Source organism: Diadema antillarum, unplaced genomic scaffold (assembly GCF_040938485.1).
Source record: "Diadema antillarum isolate AM-2024a unplaced genomic scaffold, OU_Dant_1.0 seq00000981_RagTag, whole genome shotgun sequence".
NCBI lineage: Eukaryota > Metazoa > Echinodermata > Echinoidea > Diadematoida > Diadematidae > Diadema > Diadema antillarum.
In genome coordinates, this window is record NW_027271821.1 from 127,908 (window position 1) to 149,005 (window position 21,098).

Here is a 21,098-nt window from a genome sequence, read left to right on the forward strand (position 1 = left end):
CCCCCATCCCATGCATGCACAAGCATACACATAAATATACAACAGTGGCAACAGTGGTTTACAGACCCTAGAGTGGGTACAGTCATGAGCAATGCAAGTGCTAAAGGCTCAATACATGGTTCTACACACATATTCTGGCACAAAGGCACTCTTCCTCACAATGAGATTTGGCCAGTCTACACATAATGCCATTCCATAACATTCTAATAGACTGGTTTGCTAAAACATGCAAATGGTATGTACGCCATCAGAACTAAGGTTGGTCCTTACAACCTGAAACCTTGCACAAGGCTTGTTCTAAAAAACGAAAAGAACAAATATTTGCATTACAGGCTGTGATTACTTCCTCAATCCTATTGGATGGAGTTGTTACATTGGCATAATTGACCTTAACTGACCCACAGCACATCAGTCAATCGCATAAAAGAATTGACAAAGTTTCCTTTTGCGGTTACATCTGAATATTTCTTTGTTACCCCTTGGACTGTATTGCAATAAGATGATTTCCAACTGGCTGATGGAATCACAAGAGAATATAATCTATAGACCACCACACATGAATCTTAGATGTTAATCGGATTAACATTAGATTGGACCTTCCAAAGCTTGCACAAGAAATTTCTAATTCTGTGTCCCCTTCTATTCACCTTGCTGCTTTGTCTCGCTCATTTCACCCTAGGCTTCAAAATAGATAATACTGGTGTGGCGGCAGTGTTTCAACATGGATCCCTGCTAGACTAAGTACCTCTATTCAAACCACTGACATTTCATTTTTAGCACAAACAAGCAAAGTCTGTGCAGACTTGTTCCACATAGCCATGTTAAATGAAACCAATGTAGTACAAATTCTACACTGTTTAATTCCAGTACTTGTAGTTCCCACACCATACTGGAGATTCGCATTGACCGAGTCATATTCCTTACCAGCACATTTACAACATTACTGGGACACACAGTGTAACTGCTAAAGGTATTTGAAATGTGCCTTGTCTTTCATAATTCTTCAGTCTTTTCTGCGTAACTTTTCCTCAAAAATATTTTGAACCTGTAAAGTCAAGGAATACTTTGTGTCAAACAAGTCATGCATTCAGATCTCAAAGATCTTTCAGCTCTTATCAAAATAATCTACATAAGATTACATGTGACTTTACTCTGCATAACTGTAATAGGTAGTATGAACACATCAACTCTTTTAAGGAAATATTTTTGCTGAGAGAGAGAGAGAGTACAATTACAGATATTCCTGCTGTAGCTCTCTGTACACAAGATTGCATTGAACGATATGTATCAATTCTGTATTGGGGTATTTGTTCCAAGTTCACAATACCACTGCCATAAACTGGCTGCAGCTAAGCTGGTAGCTTCACTGCCTGGTAAGCTGAAGGTGTAGTAGGGTTCAAATCACAGGCTGATTCCTTTTTGTCACATGGTCTATCGCTTCATCTAACATGATACTGATTATTAATGCAGTCTCTTTTCTGTAGAGCTAATGGCAAAAACACATCTTCTCACAATTCCAGATCATGCGTTTTGCTGATGGAGAAATGTTATGAATTAATTGCCATAAACTGCAACACTGTCCCCTAAATCTTTGAGGGTTATAGTGCCAATCACACCGATGTGAATTAATTGATCCGAATCATGAAATTCCATCGTAATCTGTATCTCAGGACTTTTTGCCAGTGTTTTTTCCAGTACAAATCTCACTAAATAACGTAATCAGTCTCACTCTCCAAATCACAAGAAATCTTGTGATTATTGAGGAATTATCACAATTTTTTGAGAAATAGCACAACAGTTTGCACTGGGGTGAGTGTCTGAATGACAGAGGAAATAATCTTGGTATCTTCTATCCCACTATTCAAACCACGCACACAAATACAAGGGCAAGGGTCCTCATTTGGGTAGATTTCAGGCATGCCTGGTTTGGTTGACAAAATATCGCAATCAACAATAAGCAACATATTTCTCTCCATCTGAATGGGCGCAAAAAAAAATCATGGTATTTGGATCACACTCAAATTCCTATTACTTTGTCTGTTTACACCCATCTATAACGTATAGCTAGTATCTCACCAACGGAGACGTCTCCGCGACCTCTCCAACTTATCAGTCGCAGCAGTCTCCAACATAAAAATGTCTTGCGGTCTCATCAAGGAGACGTCTCTGAGACGAGTTATGGCAGGTTCCAAAAAATTTCAAATATGAGGGAGCCGTTGCAGGATCACCTGACTTGATCTAGGCAGGATGTCAGCACGCAGATAGGTCACGTGGTTTTTAAGTAGGTCAAACAGCGTCAAATAGAATCGCGGAGACATCTCCGCGACCTCTCACCAGTTTTTCTGGTCTCCAGCAGGTCTCGGCTACGTCTCTGAGACGTCTCTGAGACATTGCGGAGACGTCTCAGCAGTCACAGATATGATTAGTCTCCGCGACTGATGGAGACATCTCGGAGACGTCGCAGAGACTTTGCGAAAAATCGAACATGTTCAAATTTTTTGCGACTAACAGGCGACTAATCGGGCGGAGACGTCTCTGCAACTAGCAAAATCTAGAGTTGCAAACTAGTCTCAAGCCCGGTGAGATACCCCCTTGAGGGCTTGCAGAATTTCATTCATCCTTTGATATAACACAACAGGGAGAATACGCTTAAGCTAAAAAAAGAAAAGCTTATAAAAGGAAATACCTGATCCCATGTAATACTGAATATAGATTTCCCTCACACCAGGAACCTTTTTGCGCATTCAAAAACATTCAAGTTTTGTGACTACAACCACACTCCCCAACATTCTCCTGTTAATTTTGCTGTGTACATTTATTTGTAGAAGCAAACAATGAATAAGCCAGAAACTGCACACTCAAATATATAAACTCAAACAGCATTTCTTCCACTTCAACTTCTCAAAAACCTTATAGCACTCTGCTGATGTGACACTGGGTTTCACATAGTACCTGTTAATCCCATAAAACTGTTATTCAGTACTCGTTAGTTTTATTTGCTTTGCGTGCCTGTTGCTTGGTTTGTTTCAAATCATCACTGATGTTGACCTGGTAATGGATGCAGGAGTATAAAAGACTAAAAAAACCTAATGATGTCATCGTTAATGATGGCAAACCCTGAATACCGACATTGATTCCGAAGCAATGGAGACGAAATAGGCAAACACTTATAGTAGGCACATCCTGAAGCACAAACACACCACCAACTACCGGTACATCACACGCCTGGTGCGTAGCAACTGTGGTTCATGACGTACTGGTATCATCGGACACTCTGGAGACTGGTCTCTCTCTCTCTCTCTCTCTCCCGCCGACTGTCTGCTACCTGTGGTCTGCCCCCACTGCCTCGGCCACCGAATTGAAGCCGTCCCTCCTGCAAGATCATTAAGGAAGTAATTTAATGTACAGTACATTACAGGATGTGTAACAACACTACCACCCCTTGCAATTCAAGTCATCTGCTAGCATGCACATCACATTTATCAGGGCTCCACACTGACATTTCTCTCTGGTGGCCATTTCAGGCCACTAAAACCTTTAAATTTCAAATTTTGGGGGCCCGGAAAAAGAAATGTAGTGGCCTGAAATGAAAGGAAATATAAAATTTCATTTTCAATTTTAGCTGCCTGGTTGGGCCACCAAAAGATAACCTTTTCAGAAATTTGGCAGCAAAACATCAATTTTTGGTGGCCCCAGGCCATTGGACCATCGCTGATGTCAAGCCCTGCATATTATGTACCTCCCTTGGCAGTCACAGACTTGAGGCATTTTATCAGTCAGTGAGTAAGTAAGCAAGACCTTGTCTGCAAGGCAAGGTTGTGATTAAAAAGGATACATCCACGTTCTGGCAAAATTTTGGAAGCTAATGTGCTGTTTCACACATGGAAGAATGATACTGGTTAAATATCTCAACCCAATGAAGTATCATAAGATCATGAACTGCAGATATTTCTTTGTGTACCTTAATAAATACACCATAGTGCAGTGTTTATAAGACATTGCCAATGATTATAAACCACCATTCCTGCACCTTCTACAGCAACAACTCAAGCTTTAATGCCTGTAGGGCTGTTGCTTTGCTCTGACCAGCAAAACTGCAGCCACTGCAGGTTGCAATTGCAAACAGCTGTAAGAACCAGACCCCAAAATCAATATCATGAAACAAACAACAACAACAACAACAACAACAACAACAACAACAACAACAACAACAACAACAACAACAACAACAACAACAACAAATAATAATAATGATAATAATCATTCAAGAAATGCTCATTACAAGCATACTTACTTCAGTAATTCTTCTAGTTCTCTTTTGATTTTGGCCGGAAGAGGAGGACCCTCATATGCAAATGCGGTGTACAGCTGAACTAGAGAGGCACCTGCTCTGATCTTCTCATACGCGTGTTGCCCATTGCTTATTCCGCCCACTCCAATGATTGGCAATTGACCTTCAATGATGTAAATGAGAGTGTAAACAGTATAGGTAGAGAGAAATTGAAAGCAATGACGTAAAACACAAAACAGTCTATATACATTTTCTCTGGTGTCCATGGCCTATCAGATTTGTTTTAATCTGTTGACTATAGATGCAACAAGTAGTTAAAAGAAAAGAAAGAAAACACAACAATGACAGCTCTAAGTAAGGCTGTACTACCTCTACCATCAACTAACTGATTCAAAGATACTCTCGAAATGTCAAAAGCAGAAGGCTCATCAAATACTTTGTCAAGGCACAATTCTGCATGTCGTCAAAACCAAAACTGGCAACCAGAAATATTTTTGAAAGTTTTCATTTTCAGGTGATTGTCATGTTTGGTGGAATAACTCATTTTTCTTTTACTAGTGTAAATGTATGTGTGTGAGCAGACATACACACATCAGTCATGGTTGTACAATAAAATACAAAAAGCAGAGTTTGAATTGATCTTCATCTGATGGACATTGCAAATTACTGCATCTAAACTATAATGTTCTCAAAGATGTTTGTGTGTCTTTAAAACTTTAACACTATGTGATATAGTCCTGAATAGGCTGCTTCACCTTTTGTCAGTTTGTACATGTCTCTGACTGTTGCGGTAGAGAGCTCCCTAAGAGGGGCACCACTCAGCCCCCCTGTCTCGCCCTTGTGCACTCCCTGTAGGGTGTCCGGTCTGCTGATGGTGGTGTTTGTCACTATGATGCCTCCAACTCCATTCTACAAAAGTACCATGGGAATAATTTTCACGAAATTTGACTAACACAAGGCAAAATGAGCCCAGAGAATCATGAATTCCAGTATACATGAAATGATAGTACAGGATCAACATGAAAAGAAAAATCAAAGAGAAAAGAGGGAGATATAAACATGTATACACTAATTCAAAAGAACATAATTATATGTCCATTTTCCTATTTCTTTTTTATTGGCAATGAAAAAGAAATAAAAAATCCAAAGCAACTGTGAACAATATCAAACAAAAACAAATAAATGACTACATAGATGTAGATAGAAAAATTACAATATCTGAAGCGTAGTGCTTGGAATTGTTGAACAAAATACATGTATGCAAATAAATCCAAATCACGAACCACGTTTGAAGAGTTAAAAGAGACTTGTGGAAGAAATACACAGCACTTGACAGTACGCTCAACAAGATGGCAGTTTGTCTCACAGATTCAGTTATAGAAGGGACAACTGGTAATCAACTTTCCTCAACAGGTGCAGTTATTATTGTTGAATAATATAGGGTCACTCAGCACTTACAGTCATCTGTCACACTTTCAACTGTTATCAAAGAGAGCAAAGCTCATGCAAGGTGCAAACAGTCTGTGATATGTACAGTGCACTACCGTTACAATGAACATGGTTATAATGAACTTCCACTGGCAATGAAATAAAAATTCAGGCCGCAACATTATCGGCTCGATGCTTTTTATTGTTTATTTGTTCGCTTATAACGAAATTTCAATGTAGCGAAAGAAAACTGTTGGTCTCGAGGACTTCGGTATAACGAGAGTCCACTGTACCTGAGGGTAGACTCTCCCCTCCGCCCCAACTTCCTTTCTCTCACCTTCTTGTCCATGACAACGGCTGCAATGTCCTCCTTATCCTTCTCTGAGAGGTCGGGAGAGATCTTCACCACGACGGGTGGCTTGGGCGAGCAGGGGAGAATGTCTCTGGCAGCCGACACCTGTAGGGAACCAAGAAGACATTGGCACATGGTGCTGCTGATCAATTTATGATGGAGAACTGAAATCAATCAATCATCTACGCTTAACACCCTAGTTACACTGTGAGATTACACTGCCCAATACCTTCAGTACACAGCATCAGACACGGTGTAATGCACTCCTGCTGCTCACTCTGTTTGTGTAACCTTAGCCTTCTGGGAACAACAACTTCTTCCAAAGTGTTGCTATCAGAGACATGCAGATTTCTCCTGGAGCATAGGTACAGACAGATTCTGAAAACCATCAAAGTTTTCTCTGATTCTTTTATTGTAAGGTAGGCTACACCATATTATACATAATAGATACACAAGCATGATCAAGTTATTGCTAGTTAACTCTTCTTCTTAAGCAATGGAAAGTAGACAAAGATCTTGGGCTCTGAAGCTGAAAAAAAATCAAAACAAACAGACTTAGCTGAGATTAATGAGATTTCAACCCCATCATATGGTTTTAACTTCATGATACCAACTGTTCATGTTTTTGACAAACGTCTTGAAAAAAATTGGAATGTAAACTTTAAGTTTTGTTGTGGACCAATCACAATTTCTATAAAGAAAAATGGCAAAGCATTTAGGTGGATATTTGATTAATCTCACCTCATCAAAAATGATGCATCCTTGTCAACAAGATGCTCCTGGATCTTGCGGATTGACAAGGTGTATTTTTTTCAAAACTTATGTCAGCTACCACGCAACATAAAGTTCTGAGACTGGTCCAAAACTATGTAAAAATTCCAACAGTACTAAGAGGAATGACTATCTCAGTCGAGGATCCAGGCAGGGGTGCACTGGGTACCCGCCCCCTTTATTTTTTTGTTAAAACAAAAGAAATACGAAGGAAAAAATGGAGGGGATGTGTGCACCCCTTTAATTTTTTAAAGGTGCTCCCCCCCCCCCCCCCCCTTTACAGAATTCCTGGATCCGCCCCTGTATCTGCCATCTGTACCTGCTTTACGAGTTGCTCTAGCTGCTGTCTTCCCTGCATGGACCTCAGGCCAGGGGTGTTGGGACTGGACACGTTGATGACCAGGAAGTCTCCAAAGCAACCCAGTTTCCTGACCCCCTTCACGTAGTCCTGGACCGAATCCAGCGAGGTCTTGTTCTTCCCGAGATTAACTCCCACGATGCCCTTTTCAGCTGGATACATTTGGATTTAAGATGCATGAAGAAAGATTAACATGAACATTATGATTAACTCCAATGACTCCCTTTTCCCCCAGGACAGAGATTTATGTTAACCCGCTGAGGACCAGCTGATTTTGCTAAAACATGCATTTCCCATAGACACTTGCCCGAGTACACTCAGGACTCGTCCTCAACAGGTTAATACACATTACGAATGACATATAAACATGGATATCTTGTTCTTCCTGAGGTGAACTCCAACAATGCCCTTTCCCCCTGGATTGTTACATAAAATATGCGTAATGAAAGATCAATGCACATGGATTTCTGGAGTATTGCTGTAATGCAAATGGACATACTATCAATTTGAATTATCCACATGAAAATTGTCCTCAGTCATATTCTTCATGCCTATCTGATTTGTTGTTATTGTTTTTTTTAAACAGTCACATATATGTAAATGACACACCTTTCATAGTAAAGGGTTTCCCAATTGAGTTTTGAAGCTCCTTCAATTTTCCACACTGACTGTACTTTTGTCTACCTAACAGCAGAAATCAATCAGTGTACTCTTACTTGAACTGGTACAAACATTCACAACAAAAGCACTGACATAGAGATACAAAGATCAGCTGTGTGAGAGAAGGAGAGAGAAAAAGAGGGAAAGAAAGTGAGAGAAGAAAGGAAAGTTCAACATGATTTCAACATTACTGAGTGCTCCAGAAATTCCCCGAAGGTTAGCAATCCTTAACCACAGGGCCAATTATACTTGAGCACATGACTTTACCCTGGGACATATTAAAACTAATGCAAGGATACAAGTGACACAACAATGCCCTGTTACAGGAAATTGTTATCAATCTCTCTGGCTTCACACTATCAACAAACTCTAACAATGGAACTTGCAAAGGTCATGAGGAACTATCTCCATGATTCCACCTTGGAGCTGAACAAAGTCCACAATGAATTTTACTGATGTAAGTGTCTGCACAGAAAGTTGCCATCTCATAGAGTGAATGACTAACTCTACCTGGTATGTTTCTGATCTATACACACAAAAATGACACACAAAAACAAAACAAAATTAAGATTAAGCATTAGTGCTGCATAATGATAGACTAAAATCTATTCATATTTTGCTAATAATCAGGAAATTACCTTGGGTTTTATCAGAGACTTGTTTTAGTCTTCTCAAGAGCCTTTCATGCACCACATCATGTCCAACACTGTTAAAACCATACCTGTAATTAAAGAAACACACATTCTCAAAGATAAAGGTAAAGCACCAATAATAAGACAAGTGATCGCAACAAATAATACATGTCTCATGCGAATACAAATCACTGCCAATATTTCCTCTCATGGTTTGTTGATGGGCATCTGTGAATTTCCCCTACTGAGGTACTGAGGTAGCATTTAAATGTTTTGTTATGACACAATATGTAGAATTAATCATTCAAATAGAGGGATGAGAAGCAGTAGAGAGAAAGGGAGGGGGCGGGGGAGAGTTAAGAAACCTGTCAGCCACAGTTTGCATCGTTTCTAGAAGTCAAGCTTTGAACTACAATAGCTTCACTAGTAAGTGATGCTCCACATCAAAATTCTTCATGTGATCTTCAACAGTGGAAACCACAGCACACAACTACTATGGCTGCACAGACGGCAATGAGACAGAGCTGCAGCACGTCAAATTATGCATCTATGCAAACTAGGATCACATAACAGTCACCCCAACGCTGTTGCAAATAGAAGGTAATTTAATGTTTTAATGTCAACACACATTCAACGCCACTCAGAGCTTTTAATTAGTGACCATCACTCCTTTCAAAACTTATCCTTTCAGATAATATTGACATAAATATTATCACACAGTGTCACTACAATTTTACATTAATAACCCGTTCCTCCAGCAATTCTCCGAGAATCTCCAATGCCCCCGAACAAGATTTTTTTTTTTTTGCAGGTTGACATGGAACACACAGGTTGGTAATCCACCTGTGCGAAAGCAGTCAAGCGGTACATGTATCCTGTTTTCCATAGTCAACTACGTGTGCCATCGAACAATGCAAAATATCTATCGGGCGCTAGGTATCGGGCACTGATGGGCTCACACACTCCTTTGTTCTACACTAAAGAGGCACCTGAATAGGGTCAGAGAAAGCGAAAATCTACTGAGCTCAGCCTTGATTGCTATGTACATCTTCAAACAAGTTTCATACCAAAAAGGCGCACACTTCATTGGAAAAAAAGGCAAATAATACTACGATACATGCAGTTTTCATACAGAAAGAAAACTGATAATGGCAAAAGAATCTCTAATATATCTAAGCTATCTTTATGGGCAGTAGAACACAAATAAACACGAATTTAGGCCACAAAGGCAGGGACTCTTGTCTACATTTTTGGAACCTGGTATAATAGGTTCAGCTATATCAGTTGACACCACGGGAACCTGTTTTATGAAGAGTTAAAATTGATTATATAGTTGATTTCAACTGTAAGTCTCTGGCAGCCTGTGTCATAAGGAAATTTAAAATTGATTTTATCTTTTGATAAAACGGGGCCCAGGTTGCCATAAGGAACAAGTAAAAAGGAATATATCGCAAGTGAAAGCAAAAGTGTCAAGTTTTGGGGAATTACTGCAATAACATCTCTAATGTTTTTAATGTGTGTGTGACAAGAACTACACTCACATAAAATTCACTCGCAGCATCACTGACAATACCAAACAACAACAACAACAAAAAAAACCACCGAAAAACAAACAAGGAAGCTCATGCTGCTCATGCTTCCTTTATGGCAAAATACTTCCTCTATGATGAAATACTTGTAGCTTCACTTTCATACTGTAAGCCCAATTGCTTTCTTTTTACATCTTCATAAAATCTGTGTACTCAGACAGATTCTAGGCCTACTTTAGTTTGACAATGCAAAGAAGAGCTCAAATGACATTTTCGCTCAAATAACATTTTCACCCAAAGCATGAAATTAACTATATAACATTAACCCTTTCAGGACGGGCTGATTTTGCCGCAACACGCATTTCCCATAGGCACTTGCTTGAGTATACTCGCGACTCGTCCTCAACGGGTAAAGGACAATTCACATAGAAGAAATTATTGTTTTTCTTAAAAAGCAAATCTGAAACCACACCTCCAACAAAATATGTAAACTTCCTAAAAACTCCAGAGAACCCCCCTAACACCAACAAATAAGGCCAAAATTGGGTCCTTCTGAACTCTACAAAAATGAAGCTGATCAAGGTAAAAACAGCCATCAGATGCACAAGTGAGCAATGTCCAGTTACTCTATATAAGGTTGCATCACATATGTAGCTGGGCTGGCCACAAAATCTGACACATACCACTGAGAACTACATGGATTACTTGTAAGTTTAGAGGAAATGAAAGGGGAAATCTGCAAACAATAAAACAAGATAAGCAGCAGATAGAAGGCAAAGGCAAACTAGCTGCAATGAAAAAAAAAAAATAGAGAAATGAAGAATTACTGTAACTGTCAATGATCACATACAAAAAGATGTTGATGATTACTTAATTAAATTGAATTAAATCGGATTGTGTTTTCGTTTTGCTTAGCCCTAAACGGAGCAATGAATGCTTTAATGCAAACGACTGGAGGACTGGCAGCTTTCCGTCCTTTCTGAAGTACAATGTGTACCAGTACTAAGCAACGAGGATTAAGCCAAGGGGCACAAAATGCTGCTGCCAAGTCAATTGAATATGAGGTGCCTCATAATTGATGGTCTGTGTTTCTATCCACACAGCCACAACAGCTCCTCTACATGAATCACCATTAATGATTCTTGCTTGCATATTTTTTCCTACTTTAAAAGCAAACAGACAAACAAACGAAAACAGCAACAACAACAACAACAACAACAACAACAACAATAACACTTCAGCTTAGGAGGGGCACCTGTTTATAACTGCCTTGTCCTCTGGAAGCCTAAAGACCCTCGGTTTGGGGTTTCCTGGCTGGGGTTCAGGGGTGACACTGCCCACCTCAACAAAGCCGAATCCCATTTTCAGCAGGCCGTCCATGGCTTCCGCATGCTTGTCGAACCCTCCGGCCATGCCGACTGGGTTTGAGAATGGCAGACCCATCACCTCACTTGCCTGGGTATCAACCAAGGAACAAACAAACCACAACATGTCTGTATGGGACTGCAGTGCATCATTTACGTAATCACCACTGTATAAGACCATAAAATAAGTTTTAAATTCTGATCATTACCAGGTGTTGTGGTCAAGATAGTTGGGAGAACTTTAAACTTAGACTTTTCTGACCAAACTATTTGGCATTTCAGCAATTCTTGTGATATGGAAACCTATACTTTTCTTTCCAACTGCCCCATGTCCATGAAAACTGTTACTGGAGCAAAACTTTACATCAAAATCAATGTCTTCAAGTTACCACACTGCAAAACACAGAACTTTTATTCATCTTTGTTTTTAGGTGTTGCCTGGGACTCAAAATTACCCCATGCAGCTTAAAAATGTTTATCCTTGCATCCTACAGTCATATGTAAGAACCATCCCAGATATTTCAAACAATCTGTTGCAGACATTATAGCACCATATATTGGGGGAGTGGGGAATTCACATACATGATGGGGCCTACATAAAGCCACTATGCTACTCTCATTAACACTGCTTGTGCTGTCATAGGCGAGTGTGAATTTCTCCAGTAAATTTCACTGAAATTAGCAAGGAGGAAATAATTTCATTAATTGTACCGTACAAAAAAAAATTCTTCTTAAATTCTATGGTATATTGATATTGTATATCCTGTCTGTGTATATCCTGTCTGTGACCTACCAGTCGAGGGGGGTCTTTGTATTTGCTCCATGGCACCAACCCCCAGGCTGCTGTCTTTACTGCCAAGATGTGAGATGTCTCGCCGTCTATCAGTCTGAAGGAAGGCATCACAAAATCACGATAGAATTTCTCGTTGCCGTTGGCAACGGCGATGCCCACAAAGAGCACGGACCCTCCTCCCAGGACGGTAGCTGCTGTCTGAAGTTTCTTCTGTGATCACCAAACATTGTAAGATTTGTAAGATTTTATTAAACTCTGCTGACCCCTGATCGGAAGTATGAGAGTTTTTACAAGAATATGTTTTAATGCATACAATTGTTTGCATTGTGAATTGATTAATTAAAAAAAATACAAACACTAAAACTAAACATATATGTTGTTTTCAGCACAATCACATTGTAAAATGCACTGGTTGTTAGGTAAATAAATACCATGGTATAGTCAAATCCATCTATTTTATAGTGACCACCCGCAGTATTCTCTTTAATGTGGACCACTCAACGCAATTCCCCACACAAGAAAAGCCATGGTAATGACCTCGTCTATACATAGTGGCCACCTGTCTACATCAGCCACTTTTTTGGCTCCCTTATGAGGTGGCCACTGTATGTGGACAGGTGCAAGTTTGACTGTACATTAATTGCTCTTATCAAATTGCCAATTTTCTTTTCCATTCATCAAACACAGGGCTGCCAACATCCACACTCCAAAATCAGGAAGATCCCAAGACTGCTAGAGGCTTTCATGCAGATATTTACACAAAAGGCATTGTAACAGGCATTAGTATTAATTCTGGATTGGAGTCAGCATTTCAATTAGACAGAAAGATCCGTCTGTCCAGGGGAGTCTTTTATTTTTTTGACGTTATCGCTCTCCTCCGCATGAAGCCAGACGCAGTCTCCGTGGAACATTTCCCCGACGACCAGATACAGACCGATCTTTCGGTCAACATTTCAATAAGATTCTTCTTTTACCTGAAAGGTAGTAGTTATGAAGAAATGGTTATCTTTTTTTTTTATATGAAGAATATCCTCTATTAAGGATCAGGGAGATCCGAAGACTTGCTCATAAAAATAACCGTGGTAATCTAAATTAGATATTGTCAGATCCAGGCTAGAATAGACCTAGACTAGATGTCTAGTGAAAGCTCTGTATTTAAAAGACTGCAACGTAATCAAGGAAAAATCCTCCTTGTTGGAGTCACACTGACATTCTATAAGCTATATTCTGACACTGTCTATTTATAACAAATTAATTTACTCTTGTCTGACTTGTCATGGTGTAGAATACTAGAAATCATGGTGCCTCAATAAAACATGGTGCCTTAATAAAAACAAAGCCACCTTTTACAGATAAAGAGTTGTTTCTACTTCTTCTACTTCTACTTCTATGGTGCTTCTCATCAAAGCCTGTTCAGCAACTGGATGAGGGTTTGTGGTGTGGTGCTTCAGACAGTGTCAGTGGATGCCATTTGTGCTTTGTGCTCTTTCAGATTACAGGTGCTCACTGTGCAAGTAAAAATAAATCTCTGCTATGCTTAGTTATGAACAACAAACACACACACACCCACATTAAACTAAAGTCATTTAGCTCTAACATTGTCATTAGGCCTCTACTAATGTTAGATGACTTTTCCTTTCTTTGAATTGGAATAGAGGTCTAGACTGTCATATCCACAGACCGCACATATGTTACATAAACTTAATTTGATTTACGCATTCGATGCGTGTCACACGTCAGATTCTACTCACTTTCAGTGACATTGTTGTTCTACAGCTGAGCACCACATTAACTTGCTTGTTAAGATCTAGAACTGGTACTGGTGTATATATAGGAGCCTTCTTATTACATGTTATTGGTCGAAAACAGGTTAATGTGGATACAAATCATACAAAAACGCCTCCGTTCCGTAGCGTATGGGATCTTCGTGATAACAGCACGCAGACCTACCGCACAAGGTCAGGCGTAGGATCTAGGGGAAACACGCGCGCCGATGATAGACTCTGTCTTAGTTGTTCTCTACAATGTTTCATTTTCGTGAATTCTAAGCGTCTCTTTGGGTCAATGGTATCATCGAGTCAGTCTAGATACGAATAACTATTTTTAAAGATAAGAATTATAAGCAAGATAATCGAAAAGGAATAAGAGTGTACCCTATTAAACAGCTGTCACATTTTGTTTAAAAAAAAAACTTCTACGTCTGAATTGAGCCTAATTTAATTTGGTCACCTGATGATATATAGTACGTCACATGACAATGTTGTATCATTCTCATAACCAAAGAGGGCACGCAATGTGAATCATGTTGCTAGCCGGCTGAGCTACAAAAGCCAGTGTTGCTGAGGAGAGGCTACAGACGGTACCTCCCGCTTGATTTCTCCGTGCAGCGGCCCATCGAGTCAACAAGGTTATCATTCTATCCAAACGTCTGCTTAGGTTTTTGCGGGTTTCCCCTGCCATCGACCATTCGCGTAGCCAAAGATAAATCTTGTGAATATTCTAGTTCTCAAAATGGGAATCGAGAGGGCCATTCGGGTGTCTCTGCTGTCGGTCGTAGCTTTGAGTGCTTGTTGTGCCCTTGCCCACGCGCTGCCAGCAGCGAGTAAGAACGCCGTATACTACGGCAAGGAAAATGCTCTCAACTACCTAGTGCTGGCCGACTGGGGCGGCCAGCCCGGCGCTCCGTACTACACCGAGTGTGAATACAATGTTGCAAAGCAGATGGGTGTGATTGCGACGAATTACGACTCCAAGTTTGTCTTGGCACTGGGAGACAACTTTTACTACGACGGCGTAAAGAGTGTAGACGATCCCCGCTTCAACGAGACTTTCGAGAACGTGTTCACCGCCGATTCCCTACAGGTGCCCTGGTACGTTGTTGCTGGGAACCACGATTACCACGGCAGTGTTCAGGCACAGATCGAGTACTCCAATGTCTCAGAAAGGTGGCAGTTTCCCGACTTCTATTTCGCTGAGCGCTTCCAGATACCCAACACAACTGACACGGTGGCCTTTATTTTGATTGACACTATTATGCTGTGTGGAGGAATGGATCTCGATGATGCGGACATCCACAAGCAACCATCGCAAGCCAGTGAAAAGAAATTGATGGAGGCCCAGTTGCTGTGGATTGAGGATCAACTGAAGAGCACCAGAAACGACACGTATGTGATCGTCGGGGGACACTATCCCGTGTGGTCGATCGCCGAGCACGGCCCGACCAAGTGCCTGGTAGACCTGCTTCGTCCCCTGCTCATTAAGTACGACGTCAATGCCTACTTTTGCGGTCACGATCATAATCTCCAGCACATCCGAGAAGATAACTCCAGCGTTGAATACTTCGTCATCGGCGCAGCGCACGTCGTTGACCCCTCCGTGGCCCACCAGGCGGACGTACCGGCTAGCTGGTTGAAGTTCCATTACGCTGACCTGACGAGTCTTGGGGGCTTCGCGTACGTGGAGGCCACATCGTCTGGCATGGATTTGACATTTGCCGACGGCGTGGCGGGAAAGAGTCTCTACCATGCCACTATCATGCCAAGAAAAAAGTGATATGATTTGTTTCTAGCGTGCACTTGTTCCCCTAGCAGCCGTATTATCCTCGCCTCAAAGCTAAACTGAAATTATTATTGCTCTTTGCGTGTTGTCGTTTGTCGTTTCGTCTTTCCTTTTTGTCTGTCAATCTTCATGAATATGACACGAACCTTTGTGAATCAAAGAACAGATGTTATATGCAAAATGAAGGCATGTAGAAATTGAACAATTAAAGAATATGTGCAATTGGCCCACCATGGACCCATTCTCTCAACTGAGACAGAAATTGGTTACTCCCAAAACGGATATACGTTTGTTTGTTTGTTTGTTTGTTTTTTCTGTTGAGATGATGGGGTGTGATGAAACGGAAGTAAATATTGATTGTACACGACAACATTCCTGATATGTGATAGACAACCCGATGATATATCGTCCTTCATTCAAATTTATGAGTAAAATTACTCGGGGGAGGAAAGATTTGACTTTCTTGTAAATGACGATACGCTGAAGTCTTGCGACTGTATTGTCGCATGCAGCTGCACTGAAATGATGTTCATTGTCCATGTTGTTTTGTTTGATATTGGACACCTTTCATTTTGTTGTTATTTGTTCATGTTACAAAATGAGTAACTTTTTGTTTGTGTGTTGCATTGATCTGCTGTGCAGGCCAGATATACTGGATGGTAATAAGATATTTTAGTGGGGTAGCTTAGTGAAATTATCGTGACACGGCGGACAAAAGCATGATTTTTTCACCAAAGGTACTTCATGATGTACCTTCTCAAAAAATAGGGTGCTCCAAAAAAATTGATGCTGGGAAGGAGGTCAGAGGTCAAAGGTCAATGACCTTTATTTGTGAAATGGGTTTTTTGGCTATTTCTCAGGTCAGGAATATCCAATCTGGATAAAACTAGGCAGGAAGAATATTGAGAACAAGTAAAATATTTTGATTGAATTTGGAGTGAATTTTCCAAAGGTCAAAGGTCAAAGGTCAATGACCTTTTTTTCTAAAAATCATGTTTTTGTTTATTTCTCCAGGTAGGAAGATTCAATTTTCACAAAATTTGATATGAACGTTATATAGAAGGTACCAAGAGTATAAAGCAGGGGTCAAATATAATTGTTGATTTGTACGTTGCCATGGTAACCCAAAACTAGGGTTTTTAGTTGAAGTTAGTTATAGGAGGCTATTTTTCAGTTTGGAAGAGATTCCATTTGAATAGGTACAACTGATCGACGGGATGTATAGAGGTTTGAAATACTTTTGATTAGTGTTAAGTGGTACGTTGCCATGCCAACTACATATATAGATTTTGGTTAAACTTAAAGGAGACTTTAGAACGTCCATGAATTTGAAGAGATTTCCATCAGGGTTGGTGTGATTGATCAACAAAAAGTCGCCAGACAAAGATTTTTCACCTTCATAGCATGTGGGTTGAGTGAATGCAGCAACAATAGTAGAACACATCAGTGAGAGTTTTAAGGAAAATTGGACAATCCGTTCTAAAGTTATGAATTTTTGAAGTTTCTGCTCAGTCGAGGCTGGATGAGAAGACTACTGTACTTTGTAACGTCACATGTGTACAACGATATAAAGAATGAATAAAGAAAATTCAACATGTTTTCACTTACAAAAGGAGACTCGACTTCTCTTTCAGAAGGCAGGGGGAATAATATTACCCTTAACATACGTCAGTAGCAAGTCAAAGAAATGTGAACTTTACTCAAAAAGTATGGTTTTGTGAAATTCTCTTTTTATTTTCTTTACAATGTGCGCATGTGACATCATACACTGTGGTAGTCTTTTCATCCAGCCGCGACTGTGCAGACATTTTTAAAAATCATAACTTTTGAACGGATTGTACGATTTTTCCAAGTTTCTGTGATGTGTTCTACTAATATTGTTGTATTCACTCAATCCACGTGCGCATGAAGGTGGACTTGTCCTTGAAGGACAGCTTCTGAAAGAGCAGACTCTAAGTTTTAAAATGATGTATCACTCAATTCAAATGGATTACCCTAACCTATCTGAATAATAATACCGGTACTGGAAAGAAAGCACACACTCTGGATAAGTATGAACTGAGAAAAGAGGCTGCATTGTCTATTTTAGCGTTTAATCTTTACCAAGCTGTCTCATGTCACAATGTTTGTCTTTTCTTCCCCCCTCAAATTTTCATTTGAGTTTGTCATTATAAATTTTTGATGATAAGAACGATGCCACAAGGCATTGTTTCGTAAAAATGCTTCAACTGCTCCTTCAGGTCCAAAATCTACATCAATATATATAATTTTCCTGATCTCCTCAACATTTTTCCAAAAATAAAGCACACACCTTTTATGCATTGAGTCCTCCTTTTTGTGGACAATTAAAGGCAAAAACCCAGAATTAGTGCTTGAAAATAGTATTATTCTTAAGTGTGAGTTACGGATAGAAAGAACCTCTGTTAAAAAAAAAATGAATCTGTATAAACATCAATGTTAAGTATTGTTAATAACACAAAATGTGAACAATATTTTTATAATAAAATGTTTCCAGACAAAACCGTCCGAAATTTACATTTTAATGAGAAAAATACTGATATCTCCTTATATGTTTGCTTTGATTGCAAAAACTGTATGGTAGGATGTCTTGTGATACAACAGGGGGGAATTTCATGAAGCAGTTTGGTCGGATATTTTTCAGACAAACTGTTACAAGCTACAGAAATCCTTGCATCTGATTGGCAGAGAGCAAATTTGTCTGACAACTCGTCGGACAAAATGCTTCATGAAATGCCCCCAGACCTACACATATTATGCATGAAATGTGATATCCTGAAAATTTCTTTCAAGTCACTCTCCCAAAAGTATACATATAGGACCTTTAAGTTTTTCTTGTGTTTGTTCCTGGCAGAGTACTAGTACACAAACTCTCCAATCCATGGTGACCTAACGGGAATTAAGGAAATTAAAGTGAATATACTGAAAACCAAAACTACGGATACCGATAACTTACTTCATTCTCCTCTCCCCACCCCATCCCACCCCTTCTTTTTGGTTTCTTGATATACAAGTAGATCTAGCTGACTTTGATAATTGTCATTATGTAACATCATCTTCAATTGACAAGGCCATAAAACTTAACAATCATATGCTGCTGGACCATTAGGGGTTAGTTGAACTATTGTTGTTTTTAATGTACCATACTTTTTCCTCCTATCAATCACATGTATTTTGGGTGGAATGTACATTGTACTTTGACATAAAGCGTCATAGAATCAACCACCTTTGGGGTCGGGAATTTTGTCATATTATAATGCTTATTGTGATTTAGATTCTGCTCTATGCCGATTCTGTTTTATTTTTATCAACTTTGTAAACTTCCCCATAGACTTTGTTCACAAGCCAACTACATCCCACCCCCTTTGGATAATGTGAACCAATTAAACATTGCTTTTACTTTTGAATAACATGTCTATACATAGCTATCAGACCAAAAATATTCAAACCGCTTTCAGTCTTTATGAGTGAAATTACAAATAAAATATATATTTAAAAATATTCAAATTGTCTAAATTCAACTTCATCTGTGAAAACAAACTTTTACCCTTTTTGAACATTTGAATAACCCCCATAAGAAATAAGAAATATATAGAGAGGGGAAGTGCGGACTATAAAAATTGCTTGCGGGAACCGGGTAATCCCTGCGCTAATATGGAATTCACACAATCTTGGAGGAAACGGGTTAAATTTGTTTGGAAATATGTAGGGCAATACCCAAAACCTTCAGTTCTCAATGGAATATGCAGCTCTTCTACTGGTAAACTAGTGGTACTGGGAGAAAAAATGAGCTGTGACATATGTCCTACACCTGGTTCAGTCATTGCCCAAGATTTGAAGTATCTGAGCCAGAGTCATACTTCACTCTTCGCCATTTCTCTACAGGAGGTAGACAGTACTAAAAAAATCCTTTACCAGAAATAATATCAAATCATTTAATGAAAAGGTGCTTAAGAAAACTGGACTCTTCCAACACACCTCCCTCAGGTCTCCAACACAGACTAAACCACCTGTTACTATAGGAAAACTAGTAAAAACGGTGTATTATTGTAAACATGCACATAATATGTCGTATTAAGGGTCTGAATTTCAAGACTAGCAACCATGTACATTGCATTGCATTGTACAGAAACCTGGCGAATGCCCTGTGTATAGTCTTTGAATTCAGACATTATTGTTATAGACAAATTAAGGGTATTTTCTCATTTTTTCTGTTGGCGGATTTCTTGGAGCACCCCCTAATTTTGATCCTCATATATATACAAATGTCTGAGGAAAAGATGACACTTTTGTCCGGCGTGTCACGATTATCAGTATATTTGTCACTAAGCCACCCCACTATTTACCTCTCTCCTATCAATATAATGTTCAATATGTTCTCCCCGTACATACGTTTGATGCACTCAACACTAGCAAATTTGAAATCATTTTTGCATTCATTATGCATCAGTCGAATTTGTATAAGGTTCAAGATAGTTCTCACACTCACTGATGCATTATTTTACAAAATTAACCTTTGATCATGCAAAATACAACTTATGTTATACTATGATGATCTATTCACTGTTGAGACCATGCTTACATGGTACATAGGATTGATGCTCTATTGGAAATCCATAGGTTCATCAAATTTCGCCCACAGCATCCCAAACATCCATTGACAAGATTGCCTATATTATACCCAGTGCACCATGTCCCCTTGATCCGGGTGTTAAAATTTCAGGGACTTATACATGGAGGGGCATTGCTTACTTATCAAGTACTACGAGTACAACCTTAGATCAGTTATATCATGAACATATGCACAGAGCCTATAAGATTCTATCCAAAGAGTCATAGTTATGCCAATGATGAAGACGATAAGGCTATACAAATGTAAGTAGGCCTACTATATAAATTTACAAATACCACATGCTTATAGTTACCGTAGATTTTTTTTATGTTTATGTTAATTGTTATTGTTGCCCTACTAGAGATTGGCAAATGTTGTAATGCCTTACTATTTGTTCCTTATCAGCCCTCTTGGACGTTAGGAAAAATAAGTCAGTTGGCAGTTGCTCTCAATGCCCCTTTTCAGTGCCTGATTAAGTGACGGTATATTCTGGCAGAAGACAAACAAGTGTTCAGCTCAGTACTTTTAATATGTTCATTGTACTGTTGCAATCAAAGCCATATTTATGTGATACTTGTATTTATTCTTTATAAAAACCAGGCAAATCAAACTGACGTACGTCAAGACAAATTTGAAAATGAAAAGTTAGCTTACGACAATGTTGTTTACGGGCGTAGGACCTAATATGTTGTATAATTCAATATAAGAGGAGGTGATGTTCAGATGAATGAT

At 39.4% G+C, this 21,098-nt stretch overlaps 2 protein-coding genes across 2 annotated transcripts; one reads left to right on the top strand and one right to left on the bottom strand.

The window, feature by feature from the left end:
* Positions 1 to 3,321: 3,321 nt before the first annotated feature.
* On the bottom strand, positions 3,322 to 13,941 carry LOC139742151 (dihydroorotate dehydrogenase (quinone), mitochondrial-like). The gene is made up of 9 exons (XM_071652719.1): positions 13,930 to 13,941; positions 12,179 to 12,388; positions 11,277 to 11,476; positions 8,499 to 8,581; positions 7,162 to 7,352; positions 6,057 to 6,176; positions 5,047 to 5,200; positions 4,295 to 4,454; positions 3,322 to 3,373 (listed from the first exon to the last, which is right to left on the bottom strand). Exons 1-9 carry the CDS (start codon positions 13,939 to 13,941, stop codon positions 3,322 to 3,324), a joined length of 1,182 nt encoding a protein of 393 aa, XP_071508820.1.
* Positions 13,942 to 14,551: 610 nt separating this feature from the next.
* LOC139742152 (tartrate-resistant acid phosphatase type 5-like) lies at positions 14,552 to 15,765 on the top strand. The gene has a single exon (XM_071652721.1). It carries the CDS (start codon positions 14,690 to 14,692, stop codon positions 15,728 to 15,730), a length of 1,041 nt encoding a protein of 346 aa, XP_071508822.1. The 5' UTR covers positions 14,552 to 14,689; the 3' UTR covers positions 15,731 to 15,765.
* The last annotated feature ends 5,333 nt before the right edge of the window (positions 15,766 to 21,098 follow it).